The sequence below is a fragment of the Anser cygnoides genome, chromosome 4 (assembly GCF_040182565.1).
Source record: "Anser cygnoides isolate HZ-2024a breed goose chromosome 4, Taihu_goose_T2T_genome, whole genome shotgun sequence".
Lineage (NCBI taxonomy): Eukaryota > Metazoa > Chordata > Aves > Anseriformes > Anatidae > Anser > Anser cygnoides.
The window spans coordinates 63,783,888-63,806,368 of NC_089876.1; the positions used below are offsets into that span (position 1 = coordinate 63,783,888).

The 22,481-nt window shown below is 48.6% G+C and overlaps 1 protein-coding gene across 1 annotated transcript in view; it reads right to left on the reverse strand.

The window, feature by feature from the left end:
- The window catches only part of FRAS1 (Fraser extracellular matrix complex subunit 1), a 160,441-nt gene that overhangs the window by 8,527 nt on the left and 129,433 nt on the right, over positions 1 to 22,481 (reverse strand). Inside the window, exons 41-65 of the mRNA XM_048049754.2 lie at positions 22,215 to 22,405; positions 21,642 to 21,795; positions 20,988 to 21,251; positions 19,978 to 20,166; positions 19,536 to 19,655; positions 18,912 to 19,091; positions 16,016 to 16,140; positions 15,174 to 15,314; positions 14,316 to 14,543; positions 13,914 to 14,027; positions 12,497 to 12,647; positions 11,265 to 11,424; positions 10,580 to 10,742; positions 8,927 to 9,173; positions 7,945 to 8,289; positions 7,467 to 7,627; positions 6,933 to 7,080; positions 5,834 to 6,039; positions 5,198 to 5,354; positions 4,258 to 4,458; positions 3,327 to 3,514; positions 2,866 to 3,141; positions 1,640 to 1,872; positions 1,151 to 1,311; positions 133 to 347 (exon numbers count right to left, since the gene is read on the reverse strand). Coding sequence (XP_047905711.2) covers positions 133 to 347; positions 1,151 to 1,311; positions 1,640 to 1,872; positions 2,866 to 3,141; positions 3,327 to 3,514; positions 4,258 to 4,458; positions 5,198 to 5,354; positions 5,834 to 6,039; positions 6,933 to 7,080; positions 7,467 to 7,627; positions 7,945 to 8,289; positions 8,927 to 9,173; positions 10,580 to 10,742; positions 11,265 to 11,424; positions 12,497 to 12,647; positions 13,914 to 14,027; positions 14,316 to 14,543; positions 15,174 to 15,314; positions 16,016 to 16,140; positions 18,912 to 19,091; positions 19,536 to 19,655; positions 19,978 to 20,166; positions 20,988 to 21,251; positions 21,642 to 21,795; positions 22,215 to 22,405 — 4,718 coding nt within the window. The remainder of the gene's footprint in view (positions 1 to 132; positions 348 to 1,150; positions 1,312 to 1,639; positions 1,873 to 2,865; positions 3,142 to 3,326; positions 3,515 to 4,257; positions 4,459 to 5,197; positions 5,355 to 5,833; positions 6,040 to 6,932; positions 7,081 to 7,466; positions 7,628 to 7,944; positions 8,290 to 8,926; positions 9,174 to 10,579; positions 10,743 to 11,264; positions 11,425 to 12,496; positions 12,648 to 13,913; positions 14,028 to 14,315; positions 14,544 to 15,173; positions 15,315 to 16,015; positions 16,141 to 18,911; positions 19,092 to 19,535; positions 19,656 to 19,977; positions 20,167 to 20,987; positions 21,252 to 21,641; positions 21,796 to 22,214; positions 22,406 to 22,481) is intronic.

The window sequence follows — 22,481 nt, forward strand, 5'->3', positions numbered from 1 at the left end:
AAATGTGCTTCAGTTGTACAGAGCAGAGCAGCAAAAATACCCAGTAAATGTTCATGAATATACAGTGGAGCTTTGCCTGAGAATGGACAAAGATCTGGACTACATGGAAGAGCTGTGGATATGCCATCTCACCTGGAAGTCCGCTGTTACGGAGCCTCCGCAGACATCAATTAATTCAGTCATGTCGTAATAAGCATCAAAGGTCCAAATGCAGCTCTTCAGGTTGAGGTGCTTGTAGAGCTGGATTGTCTTTGGCTCTCTCACTGTGGGGTCAAACTGGTAAGGGCGGTCATAGCCAGGGCCGAGAACGATGCTGTCATATGTTACTTCGTCCAGGAACCCTGCCTCTGGGATTAAGAGACATCAGGACACTGATCAGTCCAGATTTTGAAGAGTTTGAGGCCATGTACTGAAGTCCCATTTTCACTCTCAGGTCGTGTTGGTGACTTTTAACACACTGGGGACACTTCCTGGGTCCTCTCCATGACCCCAGCGGTCAAACTGAACACACACAGATCTTCAAGAGTGAAAGCGTTACAGGAATGGGGCAACAATCCTGAAAAGCAAACTTATAAACCTACTAATTAAGGGTTGAAGTTAAACTTCAAGTTTTAATGTAGAAGAGCTTGAGTATGAAATGAAGAGAGTGAAGTACAACCACCCCCTGCCCTCCATGGAGCAAGCATGGACCACATTACCCTGACTGTCAGAGACACAAACTGCCTTTTTTTTCTAGCTCTGGCACTTCCTCTAGCAACGAACTTGCTTTCACTGCTTCCCTTTGCCACACTGCAGACCTCAGTGACACAGACACAGTGATGTGCTTCCCATGGATCCCTCTCCATCTGCATGGATATCGCAAGGCAGGTTTGAAAAGCAGAACAGCCCCAGCATGGTGTGAACGTACAACCTCTTCAAACAGCAATGCTGTTTAACCCCATTGTAATTTAACCATTCCTATGCACTGCATCTCATCTTCAACAGGGCAACTCTGCTCACTGCTGTTAGTACAGGAAGATTATTTGTTACAGGAAATACTATTTACATAATGTCAGGAGAGCTCAGAGGAAGACAGAGCCTACTCTGCATTTCTTCACTGGTTCCTCCCTCCTCCCTGGTTCAGAAAACAAAAGCTGGCTTTTAAGATTACCAGAGATGCCTTTAAGGTCTCTGATGGTGACCAGGTTCGAGCAGACGTGCTGGTGTCTGTAGATAGACTCGGAGAGCAGGAAGTGCAGATTGTGCAGCGGCAGGGTGGAGATGAGGGGCAGCATACCGTCCTGATGAGGGATCTGCACCGAGATGTGGATCCTGGAACAAACAGCGGATGAGACAGCAGAAGAGACAGCCTGGCAGGCACGGGAGCCTCGTGCACTACCCCACGTCATGCAGCAGCGCAGCACAGACAGGGCAAGCCTGGCACCGGCAATCTCATCCTTAGGTACAGCCAGATTCCCCCATCTACACACCCGCCCCTCACGTTGTCCCACCAACTCCCATTTCCTGAGAGGAAGGGCACCCCTGTGGCAGGGCAGGGTGTGAGGAAGAGAGTGGGAGCGCTTCCCTGAGCACCCTGCGCTGTTCGGGGGGCGCGTGAAGGGATGTGGGGTCTCCTGGCTCCCCTCCTCCAGGTTCACACCTGTTGGGATGCTCCTTGTGTTTGACATCCAAGTACTTCAGAGTGGCAATGAACGACTGCGCCTGGAAACCTCGGGCTGTCCCCGCGACTACGGGAGTGTGGCAAATGGCACTGTCTGTCCCTATAGTGACGACATTGCTCCTCAGGGGGGTGCCCACATGGCCAGCTTTGTCCACAGCCTTGGCCACACAGCGCACGTGGAAGCGCCGGCTGAAATAAATGCTGTCCAGCACCTGCAGGGAGCAAGGGGAGAAAAATGTGCACGTGGGTCAAACGCACCAGCATTACATCTCAACGTAGCAAAATCACGTTGTCCCGGTGTTTTGAGGCAGCACAGAGGCAAGGCAGACACCTGCACGTGCAAAATGGGAACATGTGAGTGCCAGTGTCTGCCTGGCCAGAGGTTGCAGGTGTGACCGTCACCCATGCTGAAAAAGATGCTTCAATCTGTTGGGTGTTTTACAGCTACTTAAGTCTGCCCACTTACTGATGGAAGGGGAAGAGGGAGCCTGAGCTCTTTACGACCTGCCAAGCTCCATCTGTCCCTTGCCACCAGGGATTTACTCAAGTGTCTGAGTGCTCACAGCTGCTTCCCACAGCAACAGAAGTAGTGCTTTCAGCAGGCTCAGTGAAACAGCACTAAGTTTTCTGAAGCCAAAAGAAAATAAATTTCCCCAAAGAGGCCCCCATGTCTCGTGCTAACTCCCAAATCTGAGGAGAGTTTAGGTCTTAATCTCTGTGTAACCAAAGTGTGCACCACCCATTAGACATGGCTCAGACTCCTGCATGAATGTGCGTGGTCTAGAAACAGACCTGGATGCCTGAGAAGAGCTGAGACACCACAGCTGGGAGCACCTAGAGGAAAATAGCAATTCTGATTGTGGGGCAGGACGTGAACAGTCCAGGGACAGACAGGTCCCAGGCCACACATGGAGCAAAGCAGCAAAATGACTGTCTGAAGGAACAGTGGCTCCTAAGTTGAGCTCTGCCCTTCCTGCAACCTGAGCAGGATGGAAAGGAAGCAGCCAATGGCACCGCCGAAAGCTGGCACTACAGATCACGGCAGCGTGTTGGGCTCCCCTTCCGGCACAGCCACTTTTTTTCAGTGCCAAATTTCACATATGAGCGATCACACAACGCACAGACCGACAGAGCTGCCCCAAGCCCTCTGCTGACTTGCGCCATGTGCTTCTGCAGCCTTTTCATGCCAATACCTAGCCACGCACCTTATGGTTGACGCTGGTGAATGGCGTGTTGTCGGTGATCGTTTCAAAAGGCGACCTGGCCCCGTTCCCATCCGTGGGGGTTGCTACTTCCCAGCTGAACTGTATCGACGACTGGTTGATCCCAGCCTCGCCGCAGCGCTCCTTCATGACCGCGTACTTGGGGAAGTGAGGGTCACAGGGAGTGACACAGATGAGCGGGTAGCCCGGGGAAGGGGATTTCTTGGCACCATCCTTGGTTGCTTCTTCCACACGATCATAATCAGCCAGGGTGACGACCTGTATAGAGGCAAGACAGCAGCATTCACTCGGGGCTGAGGGGAGGAATAGGAAACACAATCTTTCCCACACACTCTAAGCCTGCCACATGATTGCAGCTCTTAATTTTACTTTAGAAACCCGCTGGAGTTTTCAGTCTGTACTTGAAGGGTACTAAATCATATCCACTGCAACGGGCAGCTTACCACTGGAGGCGCTGGTAGGATCAGGCTCCCCGATGCCTCTTGATCCAAAATAGTCACTGTTGCAGTGCTGGTGTCTCCGAGAACAGCTTCCACTGGGTCGTCTGGACCCAGCACTAGAGAAAAGGACTCATGCCATTCCCGGTCTTCATTGGACATGATCTCCACCTTAAATATGATGTGGTCCACACCTGTGAGAGGAAATGCAAGAGAAACAGAGAGAACTTGAACTCGATTCATCATTGGAAAATGCTCTGAAGTTCTCATTAAAAAAATGCACAGCTGGTCTACGCCACGACCACTGAAACATTATGATAAAATACTCATTATAAATTTTATTTCCGCTCATTGCTACTAATAATTCAGCCATTTCCACACAGGAGTCTATACATAAAACTCCGACTATGACAACGGATCTGATTGATCAGGTGATAGATTTACTAGCAGATGCTATCTGAGGATTAATAATGCCTGTCTTATATTAGCTGTCTGTAGTAAAAATCTATGATCCAAATTATATCCCACCTCTGCTGCAAGCAACAGTGCTCTCTCTCTCTCTCACCAGCAGGCAGAACTGTTTTGTGACAGCTTCTTGGTCTCAGTAACATGGTCTACGCTCTTACAGGATCCTGAAAGATCTCTGCTGAATCTTTGAGGACCACTTTTCCCTCACCTGCCAAGTACCAGTGCTTCTTCCTCTGTTCTGGGCACCCTTCATCTAGCTGTTCAGCCTCTTTGCATCACAAAATTATAGCTGTAGCAGAGCGTACGGCTACAGCCCAAGGGAAAGTCACACTTCAAAAAATACCACATGGTAAGGCCTCATGTAGTATATTTGAAATACATTAATAAAACAAAACAAAACAAAACAACAACAAAAAACGAAGGAAATACCACAAACAAAATAACTCGCTCCCCTCCAGGGACCCTTTACCTGGGCTGAATTTGAGCACTCGGCTCTTGGGGTAGTAATCCACTCCGGCCTGAGCTGAGCCGTCCCGGGTGCTACAGCGGACTTTTGAGGTCCTGTTCTGATCCCCTCTGCGGACCACCTTGATATTTAAAACAGCAACGCCCTCCGGGCCAGGCGGCTCCCGCACTTGGTACGCAGCTTCTTCAAACTCAATGGTGGGTGCTAGAGAGACAGTGGTGAAGAAAAAGCCCCAGGTTTGCACACCAGCTGGCTGTTTGCAGATGAATAGCGTTCAGCAAGCGGGGTGAGCCAAGCCCAGCTCCTTTTAGACTGTATTTACATGTCTGCAGAGCAAGGGGCTCGCAAGCAGGGGACAAAAGTGCAGCTGTAAGGGCTGGATGTGAATGGGGCAAGAATCGAACATGTGCCTTGGGCTACGGGGATGGCACACGATTCCCACCCCCCTGCCTTCAGTGCTCTCAGCCCCCTGCCTTCAGTGCTCTCAGCCCGTGCCACGCAATGGTGCTATGGCCCCATTCCCCGTCACACTCGGGGGACGCTGCATCTCCTTGCTTCCCCGGGAGTCGCTCCAGGCTGTGGCACTGCAGAGGGAAGGCAACATCTCCCAGGGGAAGCACAGCAGCTCCCTGTACAACGGCAGGGGAACAGGACAAACGGTGGGTTCAGTTCGGTGTTACTTGATCCCTCCCATAAGACCAACTCACTGCACAAAGCCCCCTCAGCAGTGACCACACTGGTCCTACACACAGGCCCGTGGTCCTCCAGCACACAGACCGGTACTTCCATGAGAGTGAACCCAGCAAAACAGAGCTGTGACCACGCGACTGAGGGCATGCGTGCACTACACTGAACGGCAAATTCTTGATGAGACCGTGCTGACCACCTTGGAACTGCCTCCTACACTGCAGCTCCTCCATCCTCGTTGAGCTTCCTCGCTTACCATCTTCGTCGTTGGTGACAGTTATGGTTGCCACGTCCATCTTCCCAATCCTAGCTCCACTCCAATGGTTTCCAAGCGGGCTACCAAGGTAGACCTGGAACTGTTCCTCTGGTTCAAAGGCAGAGTCATCACTGATGTAAACACTGCAGTTCTTCACCTAAAGCCAAGCAAACAGGAGAGAACAGCAGACACTGATAAATTCCCTGAAGCCACCGAAAGGCTACCTTGTTTCCTCACTATCTAGGGTTGTTTGTCTGAGTACTGCCTGCCCTGGAAGAAGAGCTCTTCCGTTGTTAAGGCTACTTCTTCAGTGTGGTCAAATCACACGGTTAAACAATGAAAGACAGCAGTGAAGACATCAGCTTCCACAAGCCCATAGCTCTCCGCTACACCGATCTTGAGTCCTTCTGACACAGAGGATTGGCATTTTACATTTTAACCAGTTTTATCATGAAACAAAGACCTCCTCCACAGTCACGTCCTATTTCCAGGACCAGAAGGATTTGTGGCCTTACACATCTACGAACCCATTTCTGACAGCCTCTGTCAGCTCCCTCTGACAATGCAGAGTCAGGCAGGAGATCTGAACCTCTCCCACCAGTACTTCACTCTCCCTCTAAGGCAGGTTCAGCTCACCTTCTCCCCTTTCAAGAAAGTGATGCGGGACTCCTCTGCATTTCTCCTCTCTGCAAAGTCCTCCATGACCTCTGCGGTCTGGCTCTGGGTGTAGCACCTGACAGAGGACTCATAGCTCAGGTCGCCAGTGCGGAAGATGGGGATGTGCAGAGTACCCTCCTTCTCCTTCACCGTGAACGCATCCTTGGTGAACTGCATGCTTGGCACTGCAGAAGGCAATAAAGGGCGTCAGGCAGCACTGAATTTGCAGAGTGACAAGAGCTGATCAAAGCACATACACCCTTGGGGAACTGCTGCATGGAGCCTGACAGCCAGAGAATGAAATGGCAGTTTACTGTGCCTCAGAAGAGGATTTTGTTTCAAATAAACTAGTGATCGTGACTGCTATCAGCCCTCCAAAGAGCACAGGACTGGCAGACCCTGCAGCCCTTCAGAAGGAAGCTCTCTCTCTTCATCACCTCTTAGTCACCTACTTTCAGTGGCTGCTGAAACTTGTTCCTTCCCTAACATTTTGGTGCTGTTCCAATGTGCTGAAGAACAAGACAGGGCTGGTGGTGCAGGGATGGTGTGTTTGTGGGGCATGTCGAGCAGGGACTGTGTGAGGACTCAACCGAAGTATGGGCTAGGTCTCAAAGCATTATCCTACTGTTTGTGGACAGACATGGAAGAAATTACTAGCTGCGAAGAGGACTACTACAAAGTTAAGATTATACGGTGTGTGCTTTCCTTAAGCAAGCAAACATGAGAGAGGTTAAAACACAACAGAAAGGCAACATGAGGTGAAACATTCTCACATAGTAAGAGGACTTCAGCCCACGAAAATCATGAACAAGGACTGAGCTCCGAGCAGAGGAGGCCAATAATGGCTAGAAGGGAGTGAACACTACAGGAGAGTTCATTCTGCACTTCCAAAGACTCCAGGGTCTTGTGGACTGTGATGCATGGACAGAAACAGGGCAGCCACATGCAATGGGTGAAACACAGGAAAACAGACTAAATCCAGCCTAGGAATAACCTTACCTGGATGAGCCTCCTCCTGTGTGGAGGTGTTAAGGAGGAGACTAGCGCGGACTAGACAGAGCTGCCATGGATAACTTACCATCTTGGAAGATGTCATTAATGGCTACGATCGCTTGGAAGGGTTTTGTTAGCTCTGCTCCGTGGGGTGAGCTGAGATAAACAACAAATGTCTCCAGCCCTTCTATCACTGGGTACTGAGCATCATCCAGGATTGTCAGAGTGCAGAACTAGAAGGAAAACAGAAGACCGTCTTTTAAAGATGTAAAGCTGTCATCGTTCCTGGCACTCACTTTTGGGTTTCTTATGTAAAGTCATTATGTCAGGTCTTTTCTAAGTTCACTGATCGATGGCAGCAATGTTGTAGGTAAGTCCAGCATATCATTTCACAGAAAAGGCAACAACCTTTATCTCAGGAGAGGTGGCCTGACTGAACCTTCTCTGGCTGGAGCACTGATCTGATGCAAATGTGTGCCTAGCAGATTCATTAACAATTCTCAAGTGGCCCTGAGAGGATTTTCAAAATACTCAAATGGCAAATACGGAGCATGCACGTATACGAGCAAGAAATGTCCTCAGATGGGCAGACTCATCAGGAGACAAAGTGGGTCCTCACCTCTTCTGTCTTGCCTGGCCTGAATTCTATTTTTCTGGAGCTGGGGATATAATCGATTCCCGGGCTGGCAGACGGAGGGTCTGACGTCCGAGTGGCACACCACACTGAGACGGGGGTTGAGAGATCGGGTCCCTGCCGGAGGACTGGAATTTCAATGTTTCCTGCATCACCAGTTGCACACAAAAGAGAACCAAGATTAGAAAGCAGGCACATATCACAAAACCACTTCTCAACCTTCAGCGTGTGCTTCTCCCTTCATCGCTGCACCTCACTGAGCACAGGCTGTTGAGGAGAACAACCCCCAGCCTCCCCCTCAGGGACAGAGGAAAGATTATAAACTCTCTGCAGATCTCCTGTGTTTCTGCTGCTGTGCCCTAAATCAGCCTTTCTAATACTTCAACCTGTTAAAAGCATGCTTTCACAGCAAGCACCCCATGTGATGCAGAGTAGCCCCGGGGGAGCCCCTGCCACTCTTCACCTGCAGCCTCACTGACAGCAAACGTAGCGTTCCCCAGGAACACCGTAGAGGCATCGTTGGGACCCCCGATGAAGATGCTGGCTGAAGCGCGGCTGCCAATGCGTGCGTTATCCGAAGCATCGGCCAACACGATCTCGAACTCCTCCTCCTCTTCGTATTCACTGTCATCGATCAGTGTGACATCGCACGTCGACACGCTAACGCCCGGTCCAAAAACTATGCGGCTGTCATCCGTCATCCCCCTGGACTTGAAGTCGGAGCCGGATTCCAGCATGTAAGGGCTGCTTCCCTTGGCGGATTTGGGGACGGTGTAGCAGACAGCAGACACAGTGCTGCCCGTATCCCCTAAGATGCAACAGAAAAAAAACCACATGGCTTTATGGAAATACTTTTACTCCATTTGGTGAAGGACATTATACAGCATTCACTTAGACAACACAGCAGCATTCACTAGAGAAGCTGGGGAGAAACCATCCCTACTCCTAAACTTCCACCAAAGTTGGATTTGGTCTAACTTCTAACTTTGCCTATGAAAGAATATATGGCACAGTGATGGGGTCCATACAAAACACAGTATCTAGATCACAGAGAAGCAGGAAATAAATACAGGCTCATGCTGGGAAGAGAAATAGATCCAAAAACATGGAGCTTTGACATGTTTGGTGAATCTTAATGGCAGAGCTGGGGAAGAAAAAAAAATTAAGCCACTTGCCCCATATTGTTTCTTGTCATCTCAATTGTACCATGAAACTACTTTTGAAAAATCAAAGAATCGTTCCCAAAATCATAAACAAACAACCCCCCAGGGAACACCACTTGTGTTTGTTGTTTTTTTTTTGGGGGGGGGTGGGGGGTCGCTGTTTGCTGGCTGACAGGAAACTGTCACTTGCCTGAGCTTGGCAAGGGTATATGCTACTGTTGGCTGCCATCTCTGGGGCTCCTCATCCACCCCCATGGCAGAGCGGGATCGGACTCAACCCACCTTTTCTTTCAACAGGAGCGGAGAGAACACCGGCGCTCTCGCTGACGTGGTACGTCTTCCTGTCGAACTGCAGGGTGGGCTCATCCTCTGCGTCAGTGATGGTGACCGTGGCCCGGGTGACACTCCCCAGCAGCGCGTAGGCTGGCATGCTGAGCTCCACGGTGAAACTCTCTGTTCTCTCAAAGACCTCGTCATCGTTAACGACGATGGTGCAGGCCTTGGTGTCCTCCTGCTCCTCAAACTGCACCTGCAAGGTAGAAAGTGGGCTGCTCTCTCTGGACTGGGGTCTGAAACTTTCTGTCCTACCTGCACTACCCTGGCCTCAGTCACATACCCTGTGCGTAGGCAGCTCCGTACACCGATCTTAACCAAGGACAAATGGCTAGCAGAGGTCAAAGGCAGCAGCGAATGCAGTGTGCAGGCCCCCACCCTTCTGACCTCAGTCATGTTTTAGGCTTTTGCATGATCGTGAGTGACATTCCTATCCAGGCAAGCCTGCGAAGTTTGTAATCTGCCACAACACTGCTGCAAAACATATCTGCCAACATGAAATCCTGATGGAAAAAGGGACCCTCTTCTGAAGGCAAATAAAACACATTTTTTTAGAAAGGAAATAGTCTCCTCTGTGTTTTTGTCAGCTTTACTGGGACTCTAAAATCACAGGCACCATACACTTTACCAGGCAACAGCGTTGCTAGCTTTTGTGCATGAACGCTCTGAACTTTGCTCAAGGTCATAGGATCACAAAACCTACTTAAATTGAAAGAAATATTGCTCAAAGAAGAAGAAATATGCTCAAAGTCACGTCAATACTTCTATCGTATTAGCAACAGTTACAAAAATCAGGGGTTTACACAGTACAAGACAAGGCAGAAAAAGGGTTGATCACCATGGAAAGTGAGCTTCCTGGAAAAGTGTCAAGAGAGCCTTTGGGGAAAAAGATGTCACTATGAATTCCCAGTGCTTTGTTGAGGATGATTAACACAGTCCTTAACTGCACAGAGAAGGAAAGAAGTGGAAGGATGGAGGTAACTTGATCTCATGCACAACACTGAGGAGACAAAAATTCTTCAGGAAATGCTGCTGTCTCTATTCTAAGGACTCTAAAGGAAGAAATGGCCAGGGAGAGGGAAAAATCCTAACAATTATTTGTGCAAATACTGTGCAGTCAAATCTTCAAATAAAGGCAAAATGAGAGTAAGTTACTGCCTAAGAGTACCTTTCCTCTTGTGGACTTAAAAATTCCAACTCAGGTGCTTTTTATTTTAGATGTTACTATGTTTAAATGCAGCCTAGCAATTTAGTTTTCTTGGCTGCATCACTTCTCAGCCTTCTAAGAAGCACAGAGGCCGTTCAATCTGCATCATGCTCTGGCTCTGAGGTGCTGAGCCCTGCCTCTCCACCCTTCTCACCCTCAAGGTGCATCAATCACTCAACACAAGGGAGCTGCCAGGGTAGAAGAACACAACAGCAGTGCCCAGGCATCCCAGGCGAAAATGTAACCTGATTTTCAAGTGCAGCTATGATGCCTAAAAGCATGCTGTTGCTTTCCACCGGCTTCACAGTGCGCCCTGCCTTCCAGCCTTCACTCTCACTCCTGGCTTGATGGCATGTACGGTCAAGTCCTTCCCTCTCCCGGTGCCCCCAGCCTACCTGCCCCGCATACTCCACGTAGTCCTGCTCCCCAGGCTGTGAACCGGAGCTGGAGGTGGCCGTTCCCTGCTCCGTGCGGCACAAGACGATGGCGTACTGGTTGAGGTTACCGATCCGCCGCACGGCGACGCTCACAGAGCCTGCACTCTCACTGACGTTGTAGCTGGAAACACACCAAGCAGAGACAAGTAACTGGCACCACTTAGCCCACAAGCCAAAGGCGCTGGAATCCTACAGGGACCGTGGGGATTAGGACCTTCGGGCTGGGCAGCAAACCCTGTGTGTTTATATGGACACCAATAAACCCATGCTGGCTGCTGCCCCCATGGAAAATCCGAGGAATGCTAATAACCAGGGGCTCAGGCAGACGTCAGTTATTCACAACCCTGCTCCACAGTTTAACCCGGCAGGCAACCCTCCTCACTCACACACACAAGTTCCCGATTCCTGCTGCTGTTGGCTCCCTGGCACAGGCAGAAATCAGCAGTGTGACTGCTGTGTGTGGTGCTAAACTAAGACTTCAGTCCTGATGGGGTGCCACGGAAACACAGGCACAAACGATGGTAATTGCCCCAGAATTTCATTTCTAAGTTGTAGGTCCATCACATATGAGAGAGCTCAGCCTGCCTCACTCCAGACCAGACCCCATCTGTCAGAAGAGTGCTGTAAACCCCACGGCATTTACCTGGTGGAGGTAAAGCTGAGGAGAGACCACTGGATGTGGAAGACATTGCCACTGACCACGTTGGGTTTGCTGTCCTTCACTAGGAACTGAAAGCTGTCCATGGTCTCCTGAACCTTCTCCTCATGCATCACGTACCGAACGAGGCCCTGGTTCACATCCTCTGCCGGGAGGAGACACCCAATGAGCTAATGCAGAACGTCAGCAGTACTTTTACAGACGAGCAGTGCAGACACATACATCTGCACAGCCACAGGGATCAGGACCTCCTCCATGTGCCCTTCACACCGCTGCAGCTTTTCTAACTTCCATGGTCTTACCTGTGGCAGAAGCCAGCCTACAAGCTGAGACAAGTCATTCCCTTGCCTAGTCTTTATCTGTAATGGCTCATTCAAAAATAAGGTGAATTTAAAGTAGGTTTGATCAAATGCAAGGAAGAGGAATTTGCCTGGCAGCATGTTTCAGCTATAAGGGGGCACGTCCTAGCAGGGCTCCTTCTCGTTGCTGAGATTCAAATAACTTTGGTCTTTTCCACTTTTTTCTGAGCGCATGGGATGCCAGGCTTGGCTGGCAAGGCCTGATGAGAAGGGACAGGCAGAACTGCTGACTGCATTTGTACAGGACCTAACGGTGTGGTGCGAGGCTCTGCACACTGCAGCAGCAGAAATGCTAACGGCTGTGCTGCCACCTCACTCTCAGCCTGCCTGGGGGAGTCTGGAGGCAGCAGTCAGAAAGAACACAGGGGCACAGGAAGCAGAGTTACTCCCTCACCTCGTGTTGCTGATAGAGGGCCCCATAGTCCTGGAAGAGTGAAGTTTCTACATGCTGATTACTCTGCGGTACTGGATAAACATCTCCCAGACCTTAGGATTATTAGATCCACATGCAAAATCTGCACTGCTCTATATTGTCCCAAGCCAAATCTCTAGCTCTAACAAGTCTGGAGAAACAGAGCATACAACAGGACACAGGTTGGCATCCAAAAAACCCTACAGGCTTTCTTCAATCGGCAGTAAAGTTCACTTCTTATTTTGGGACATACCTTTGAGATTCCAAAGGAGCAACACTCTCCTGACTTGGCAGTATAAGACTCCCCTGAGGTCAGGGAAGTTCTGGATATGATTTTGCCCCTTGTCTTCGCTCCTCCCACCATTTTTTCTCCCTCACACAGGCTATCTTGACAATCTGAAGCAGCTGAAGGAAAAAAGCAACAACATACAGCTCGTCTTCCATACCCTGAGTAAAGGTGGTCACCGTTGTTCCTGGCTTCAGCTTGTTCTCCACATAACCATTTCTGGGCCCGCTTGTTATCTCATAGATCAGCTGTTTGTCATCTGTGTCGGGATCTGTCGTTAATAATTCCTTCTTAGTGATTAGATTGGTTGCCTGGATTAAAGCCAAACCGACGGAGTTAAACTCTGCAGATCCAGCAGTGCAAGTCTGATTGATTATTCATCCCCAAACCCAACCACTCCTCTGTCACAGTGCTCCACGAGGGAGAAGCTGGGCTGTTGAAGAGCATGTGGCACAGAGTGGCCCTGAACACCCAGAGGCTGTGAAGCCCAAGTTATGCCCCACATCATGTTTGACAGCACAGGAAGGATTTAAATTCTGTCTCAGATATGGTTTAATTAAAAAAAAAAGGGGGGGGGGGGCTAAAAGAAAAGCAAATTCAGAGCACACTGCTGAGCCCTACCTAGTTGGGGCTAGAAGATATGACAAACCCTTCAATTTCACCTGGAAACCACTCCGTGAACTGGGCTGATGCTCAGGTGAGCCCTGGCTTTGCCAAATTTTTTTGCAAACGGCCTGAAGTTGAAGGTTGCACTCACAACAGTTCATGCTGCTTTAGTGAGCTTGTACTAATCCTCTTTCAAATGACCTCACACAGATGTGCCTCATTTCCACCACATTTTTGCTTTCTCTCTAAAAAGAAAACATCTTTAAAAGTGGGAGAAACCGAGAGAAAGAATTAAACTGCCTGAGGCTGCAGGAGTGGTTTTTCCAAAGTCAGGAATTTGAGCTGAGGTAGCTACTTCTTAATACAATTTCTTAATACCATGGTTTCCAATCATTTTCTCGGGAAGAACCAAAGTACTTCTTTGCTGTTAATGCTGGGTCCTCAAAAATGAGCATGAGATATCACTCCCTGGGGTTTTGTTTAGACTTCAGCAAAACAAAGGCCTATCATGGCAAGAAATCCCCGTACCATGTTTCTTTGAGAGCCGTACATCTCTCCTGTGGCTGTTGCAGCACATAATCAAGGCTTCTCTGCCATCAACAAAACTGAAAATGCACTGCCTGGGGAAGGAGGGCAAGGGGCAGGACACCTCTGTCCCACGAGGTGGGCAGGAGCTGTACTGAGCTGGACAGCTTGCGCAAGAGCCAAGAAGAGCCAGAATGGCGGTCCTGCTGATGTAAGGGAAAGAAGCAATTTTGTGCCCTGGAGCCACACTGCCTGGATTAGCTGAGCTGCAGTGCCGGCATCCCTACACACCTCTGTCTTTTCCAAGATGCTCCATGAGCACAGAGGGGCACCTGCGGTCTATCACAAAACTAAAAATGCTGAAGGATCACAGTGCTCTCCTGTGAAGCCACTTCTTCTGGAACAGCCTGAGAAACAATCTAATCCAAACCCAGACAACCAGTTACCTTGCCATCCATGTACTCCAGCCACTGCAAACCCAGGTTGGTGACAACCCTGGGTGTCCCGTCATCCACAGGGAGAATGTCCACCTTGAAGCGCTGCGGTGCTGCTGTCACAACCTGAGAAAAGTTCAGAGAGATGGACGTTACTTTGGGAGTCAGAGCCTTGGCCACCATATTATCAGCCTTGCTCCCATCAGATCTGTTAGGATCAAGGTCCTGGGGCAAGTTTGCAGGCATGAAGTTTGCCATTACACCACTGAACAAGCATATGGCATCATGTAGCCAAGAATACTGAGCCCCTATCTTCAGTGGGGCGACAGCAGCCAAGTCTCCCTCCTCTGAGAGGAGGCAGCCTTCAACCACCTAGTTCTGCGGTCTCTCTCGCCTCCCTCTTTGTCCGCTTACCTTCTTCCCTCCATCCTCCACAACGAAGAAGGGATTGGTCCCATCAGACACAGTGAAAGCGAAGCGATCCTTCAGCGAGTTGCTGCCGTCGTGACTGTAGCTGATGCGGTTCTGGTAGACGTCATCCATCGTGAAGGTGGCGGTGGGGTGGTACCGCTGCCCATTGCTGCTGCGCTCGATCAGGCCATGGCGAGGGGGGTGCACGACCGTGAACGTAATTGACTCAGCCTGCACCAAGGAGGCAGGGTGGCACAAAAAACAACTTAAGGACCAGGTCAGGAAGGTCCCTACAGCTTGAGAGCCCTGGGGAAGGACTCTCTGCATCCAGACAGTCTTCCTAGCACAACGTTTCCAATCAGGGGCTGACAGGCAGCACTGCACACTGAATTGATTCACCATCAGCCCTGCCTGTCCTCATCTCTCAAAAAAGCCAGACCCAGAAGGAGTAGGAGGAAATGCCATTTTCATCTGTGCCAAGCATAAACTCAGTATCAAGACCTCAGCTCAGGTCAAATCCACAGTGTTCAGAGGGAAGGTAGGACAGGGCAAAGGTTCGCTCTGATGACAACTTCTAAACATTTTTCATGCAGGTTTGCTGTTTATGTCTCAGAGACATCCCAGATGAAGTACGTATTTCTCAAGCCTGGGCTTTGCTTTGCTTGAACGTTCGTTCATCTATTTATATACGAGCCAGGCCTCCCACAAGCGGTTTGTTTGAAGTTGTGATCAGACAGGGTATGTGCAGGAGGGGATGACACTCAGTATAATCTCTTTCTTTGAACACAAGCCCGTTTTTCTGATACGCCAGATGTGCAACAGAAAAAGGGAGAGCGGAGGCAAAGGGGAGTCCTGCCTTACCTCTGTGTCAGCATCTGTTGCTTTAAGCTCAAACTCTGTGATGGTTTTTCTCACACCTTCCTGAACTCTCATCCCCAGGCTTTGCACTACAGGTAAGGAGTCATCCACGGGGTTTATGGTGATGTCAAACGTTTGGCTCACCTGGAACAGGAGAAAAAGCCTCTCTCAGTGAATTCAGCCTACCAAAAGCACAACTCCATTGAAATGGTAACACTATAAGGAGACCACAGTGACCCACTAAGCTTAGGTCACTTCATTTTGGACTTGTTTGGTGAATCAACAAGAGCTTCTAAGCTCAGATCCTGTAAATACGGCTCTTCTATCCTTCTGCACTAATTTCTTCTTCCTCTTTCTGTCACATTTATGGAAACGCACTTCTTCCTCCACTGCTCGCTCTACTTTGTCGTTATCTCTCTATTTGTAGCCATGATTTCTCCCTTTCAGAAGGCAGGAAGGAGACATTTCTCAAGGGTCTAACTGTACTTCTGGGCACTGTATCAGTGCAGTGAATCAAAGCTGATCTCCAGGAGCAATTGGTAAACAGATGGAAAACAGACATTGCAATCTTGGTAAACCAGTCTCATGAGCCTACACCTCAGGTAGCTCCCCCTTCCCTTCACAGGACTCTCCTCTCCCTCTTCCCTGTGGTACATAACATCCCTTGCAGCAGGGGAAGTACAGGGTAACCACCTTCCAAATTACAAGCTGATGTACGGCTTTTCTTCATTCCCTTTGCTACATGTAGCTCTCCCTTGAAAGCACACGAGGAAAACTGATTCCAGCATATCCTACGGAATCAATAGCCTGCTCTGACTAAACGGAAAAAACATGCTGTGACCTACCTCGTTTGTCCCATCAGACACAGAAAAGGTGAAGGCATCTGTATGCTTTTCAACGTCACTTGTGTGGACATACTGGATGCTGCGAGAGGCCAAGTCTGCCTGGCTGAAAGAACTAATTCTTGTCCCTAGAAAAAAAGAACAATAGGGGAAAATGGGCTATAGAAAGAGGAAAAATAAAGGGATCTGGACATCTGTAGCCATAAGCACTCAGTCTTGGCTTGTTGCACTTTAATTCAGGCTGTACCATGAATCTCCACTGAGCCACGGACTTAGCTAGCACGGAGCCTCCTACACACTCTGCACAACTGCTAAATGAACGTAGTGGCACCCCTTCTGCAAACTTCTTCACAGGCCTAAAATTATACCATGGCACCTCACACTGCCAGCACACCCCATTTGGGATGGGCTGCTTGGCTCACAGCAAGAGAAAAGCCATTACAAAAATAGTAGATGGTATCTTTTTTTTTTTTTTTTTTTTTTTACTTTTTCACTGCCACGCACGACTGATCTAACCACAGCGTCACTGACCATGGGCAAGATTCCCAACCTCACAGCAGCTTTCTAAAATACCTTCAAACTCTCTGCTCTTTTCCCCTTCTCATACCTCAGCATTTAGAACAGACTAAGCCCAAATTTCAGCACTGATTTATACGAAGATCTTTGCAGGTCCTTACGTGTGACACACAGTGTGGTGTAATTGCCTAATGTAACTAGGAAAATAAAACTAACATTCACATTTTAAAGAAAATGTACAGCACTGAAGAGGCTTTCAGGGTAGGGCGTAGCTGCATTACCTGAGCGTTCCCTAGGCCTCCAACCTCAGATGCTGTCGCACTGGGGGAACCTGGTGTGCTGGCTCTAAGGAACAGTACGGAGCGTAGAGTGGAGTGGAGACACCACAGCTAGGCTCTGTGATGAGATGGGGACTCGACTGTTCTTGTACACACCGAGACCGATAAGCCGCACGTTTTGCTACCCTGAGCCAACGACCTGTCATGGTTTGACAAATGCTGTACTCTAGTAAACTTTTGCTCATTATAATGCCATTATAAAACCAAAACACACCTCCATCCCAAAAGCTACCCGCCTCCAAGGTGCGACCACCCCTCACTGAGCACGCGCTCTGAATTTCTCGGAGCCTATTCCTTTAAACGGAGATGGGAAAACTTTTCACCAATCATAACTAAGATATGCTTGACTAGAGTCACTCAAGCTCCACCTAAAAGATAGAAAATAATATAAATTGGCCTAAGAGAGAGGGGAAGATACCGTCGTCGGGGAAGATACCATCATCAGGAAAGACACCATACCTCCTGACTCCTGGCATCAGTCGACGGGCTGAGCCTCTCTTTCCCCCCGCATTGGGACGTCTTTGGGTGAGATTTGAACACTTGGTTACACCGGGTGTCTCCGCGGAAACTTAGAAATCTCTATAGAGTCTTTGTGCCTTTTAACGTGTTAATTTCCAGGCTGTGCACCTGTGTATTTCATTCATGCTAGCTTGCTTTGGCAGACAGTAAATTATCGCTGGCAATCCGAAGAACCTGTGTACCTGTTGCTGTAATAAATTGCACCTAACTGCATTGCTCCGAGCCGTGATAGTTCTCACAGAACGTGACTAGAGTAAGGGCGTGATACATTGTTGGTGAATCTGTGATCGTGATAGTTCAGTACCCTGAATCCGACCGGACCTGTAACAGCTAATCAGCTACACCCCTTAACCCCTTAACACAGCAAGGCACCCAATAAGCATTTTTAAAAAAGCAGCCAAGCCTTTAACTCTCATTGCTATATTTGTCAAGTTTCACTGTTCTTAACAACAACAAAAACCCTGAAAAAAAGGTTTTCAACTAGTTTATCATTTATTAAATGGCTACTGACAACTATTGACCACAACACCAAAGACACTGTACCTGGTATAAATAAATGACCCAAGAATGAATGATTAACCAAGGTTTCCTCTGAACTCATTAGCTTTCAAGTTTTGTGTCCTCTTTTGAGGACTTCTGTCCTCCCTCCTTAGGTTTAGGCTATTTTAATCATGAAAGCAACTATTTCACTATGTGTGACCCTGCATGTTTCTTAGTCCACCACGGACCCCAAAAAGCACAGAAACCAGAACTGTCACATCTTAAGTAACAGAGAAATAAAATCCCTAATCCTCCTCTTTCAGATTTCAGAAGTACAAGACACAGTGTTTAGTTTGCAGCTCAAACAAAAACATTGCAAGTTTTTAATTTTCTCACAGCAGGGGGTTTGCTTATTTATAACTTTCATTCATTATTCCTGCCCTCTCAACTTGTTTGCCAGAGCACATCTTATGTTGTGAGATGATGAAGCAAACCATAGACTAAAACTTAGCTTTACAGGGACTGACTGCATCCTGAAAACACAGAAGATATTTGCACTTTAATGTCCCATCAAGGGGAAATCTAATTCTAAGAAGACTTGTATCTTAGGTGAGCATAATCTAAATAAGAGGAGCATATTACATGACAGTATAGATTTAGACCAACTCAGAAGGGAGGAGTACGACACTCATACTGTTAGTGGATAATGGGGCATTCAAGGCAACTCTAAAATTCAGATCACGTTTGCATGGAATTCTTGTTCTGAGTTTCACAGGATTGACCAAAAACCTCCTGAACTGCCAGACTTCATTATCTAGCATATCCATCACACCACCACATATCTTCATTCTGTAATAACTCACTGGTTAGTCTCCTTCCTTTCTGCAAAGCCCAGCTGCGACATGAGGCTGGAATTTATGGATCAAGGGACATAGTGGCCAAGAGGGGGACTAAAAGTAACTGTTTACCAGGGAGGGTGGCTCAAAAGCCCTGCTGGAGCTTTGCTGTTAGGAGCACCCAGCCAAGCAAAATGCCCTCCTGCTAACCTGGGGAGGCCACGTGCTCCAGGTGCCCCAGCTGCGGCTGCTTGGTGAGCTTGTACTGGAGCTGGGCGGGTTCGCTGTCCTGGTCGGTGGCAGAGAGCTGCAGGGTTGTGATCTTCTTCGCTGAGTTCTCATCCAAAACCAGCCCTTTGTTAGCAGTGATGGAAGGGGGGAATCTGTCCTCTGAAAGGGTTAAATGCAAAACAGACTGAGTTAGGAGGTGGTCCCTGTCCTTCCCTTTGTGTTATTCCCACTGGGTGTTTGTGCTCAAGCAAAAGACAACAGGCACACAAACGCCCTCCTCTGAAGGGAACCCTCCCAGACTGGGAATTCCAAAATGAGTATGCTGGGTCTTGTGATCAATGGAGGGGGCAGAAATGTCTTAAGACAATCTAGACAGTATGGGGTAATTTTTGTCTTTTTCAGCAAGTTTGTCAGAAGCCAGAGAGCTAATCTTTACATCCTCAAACTCTCCCCATACCCCAAGCTTCAAAGGCCTTTGAATTAACAGAGAATAAATACTGCATCTCAAGAATTACATCTTGACTTGCTGTACATGTAGGATGGAAATCTATGAAGGCCTGAGCTTTGCAGCAATGATAACATAACTTCAGCACTATAATTTACCTAAAATACGAATATAAAAAAACTGGTCCATCAATTTGTTGCCATCTGCATCGATCACATCAAAGGTGAAGGCAAAATTTCCACCAGGATCTCCCTTCTTGTGACTGTACACCACTTGCCCTGGAGAGGGGGACAGGAGAAAAGAGGTGGTTTATTACAGGCAACTTCATTTAATTCCTAGTTTGGAACCAGGCTGGCACTATAAGTGAAGAGACTTGCAACTCCTGGACTTGGGTTTCATTACTTCTTCCCTTTTATTTTTTCTGTCCTGCTCAGAGAGCCTTTTTAACACTTGCTTAGTGATGTGTTTCTCCTCTATCATAACAACCTTATCTTCTTACTTCTTTCCCTCTCCCTTCCCTGCTTCAAATCATCCTTCCCCTCTCAAAAAGATATGGCCACATTTTACTTGCCATGATTATCTGAAGTCAGCCATTCTCACCTTTATTTATATCAGCCTGGGTGAAACTTCTGACAGGTCCTTTGACAGAGATCTGGACTGGATTATCAATATTAGTCAGCTGCAGACGGCCAACGCTGGGGTCCTTCTTCATGACAAATCTGATCATCGTGTCATCTGGATAAATAGCCGCTGCTTTCAAGTGCTGAGCTGTGAGGTGTGCTGCAGAGCCTGGGCCAGAGAAAGAGAAAGCTAACAAACAGCTTCAGCCAACCCAGCCAAGTGACTTGTCTAGACTGGACTAGATAGCCTATAAATAGTAGGTGAGGTCCTATTTTACAGAACCAAGGAAGCTGTACTTCTAGGGGGGGAAAGGAAAACTCCACCACAAGTAAAACAAGTGGAGGGCTCATCTAGGAGGACGTGGCTTGTCCAGAGCCTCCATCGGGATGCTCAGTGTGGCACAGCAGCATTCAAGGCATCTGCTTTGCTCGTGCCTCCACTGCCTGCACACTAGGCATGCAGGGCTAAAAACTGTGTGTGCATTTTACAGGCATGGAAGAGTTGTTTTCAACCTCGCATACTTCTTCTTAACAGCCCTGCACAGAGCCATTACAGCTTACCTAGAGCTGTCACATTTTCAGAAATGTGAAATAAAGTTGAGTGCAGGGCAAGTTTCTGAAAGGTGAGCAGGCTCAGACAGCAGCTGTCTGTCAGGACTGCGGTTAGGTGCTCTAACACATGTCCCTTCCCAACTAACAGACAGAAAGCCCTGGACTGTACATTTGTTTTGGGGAGGCAGTGCTTAACTACAGCATCCCCTCCTATAATAACATGAAAATATCTCTGCCTGTGATTATTTTTCCCCTGCCCCCTTCCCTTGTAACAGACCATTGATCCTACGAGGAGAAGATCATTTTAAAAAGACCTTCCCAGTCAAATCAGAGGTAAAAGCACACACCTACACCTTGTAATTACACTCAGTGGGAGATGACAAGTGTCTCCCAGGGGGCTGCCTAAACAAGCAATACCATTCTCCCCCCTCCCCATACCAGCAGGGAGCTGCAGGACCCTGTTGACAGCCAGTGTGGGCAGCGGCTGCTTTGGCAGCTCCATGGAGAACTGCAGCCTCCCCGTCTGCGTGTAGAGACCATCCGTGATGGAGAAGCCAAACTCGTCTGTCTGTGCTGCTGCACCGCTCTGAGTATAAACGATCAGCTCATCCAGAATGTCCTGGTAGGTGAAGGACGAGCCCAGAGACAGCACATGTCCATGCTCTGGGGGCTCTGCAGCAGTCTCCCTCCTGCGGAGATGACCTGACAAATGACAGATGCATGAAAATCATGGAAGTGGATGTGGCCTTGCAGGAAGAACTGAGGAAGTTTTCTGCTTGTTGCCAAAACTGCTAAGAATTTGGCTACATACGTGAGATCTGAAAAATGGCACACAGGCCCCACTAGTTTAGGAAACAAGGTAACACAAAAGGGAACTTCCCAAGGAAATGGGTGCAGTCCCCCTTTTCCCTCTCAAATAGGAAAAACCCTCAAAGAACAGGTCTGCCCTGAAGCACAATTGCTGCTCCGAACACGGACTAAACGTGCCTTATACAAACATGCCAGGCTTCTGTCTCACATCAGGGGTATTAGACACACACACAGACGCACAGACAGACGTTCCTGCTCCAACCCCACCTTGTCGGGACTTACCATGTTCAGGACTTTTGGTAACCACGATGACAAGCTCACTGCTCTGGGTGTCCAAGTCCTGCAGGTTGAGGGAGGCGTTGGTAACAACCACACTCGAGCTCTCGTGCACTCTGACAGGCTCCAGCACCATCTTCGGGGGCTCGTCGTTCTGCCGCTGCACAGATCCCAAGGGGACACAGTCAGAAAAGGGAAATGGCCAAGGGGAAATGACTGCTGCCTACCTGAATGAAATACAAACTCCCAAATGACAGTACTGCTGCTGGTACCAATGCATGGACTACGTCAGTCTCTCCATATCTCTCCAGCACTGTGGAGGCTTCTAACAGAGAGGAGAAAACTGAGAAATAAGCCCTGGGGAAGAGGCTGCAATGCACAACTACTCTCTGGTGTGACAGGGAAATTATGGGCCTGTACTAGGGGAAGGAAACAGATAGGAGGAAGGAAACTCTCTTTAATCCACTTCCCATGCGTTACAAAGGTGTGAGGAAAGCTCGCAATTCGAGGGAGCTGCACTTTAAGAGCCAAGTGTCTGTGTCAAGAGAGGGTTCTGACGGCCAGAGAGCACAGGCGCACCTGGATGGTGATGTTAATGCTGTGCACTTCAGACTGGCTGAAGCCATCGCTCACGTAGAAGCTGAAAACATCGCTTGTCGGCTCGATGCTTTCATGGACGCTCTGGAAGTAGTAAATGCTGCTCTCTAGAACGTCTTGAATGGAAAAGGACGCGTCTGTGATCACAGCACCCTGCGGTCCAAAACTCTCACCTGCACAACAGAATGCCTCTGGTGAAAGAATGTTCAGCTCACTGATAAACTAAAAATAAAAGCAGCAGCATTAAGA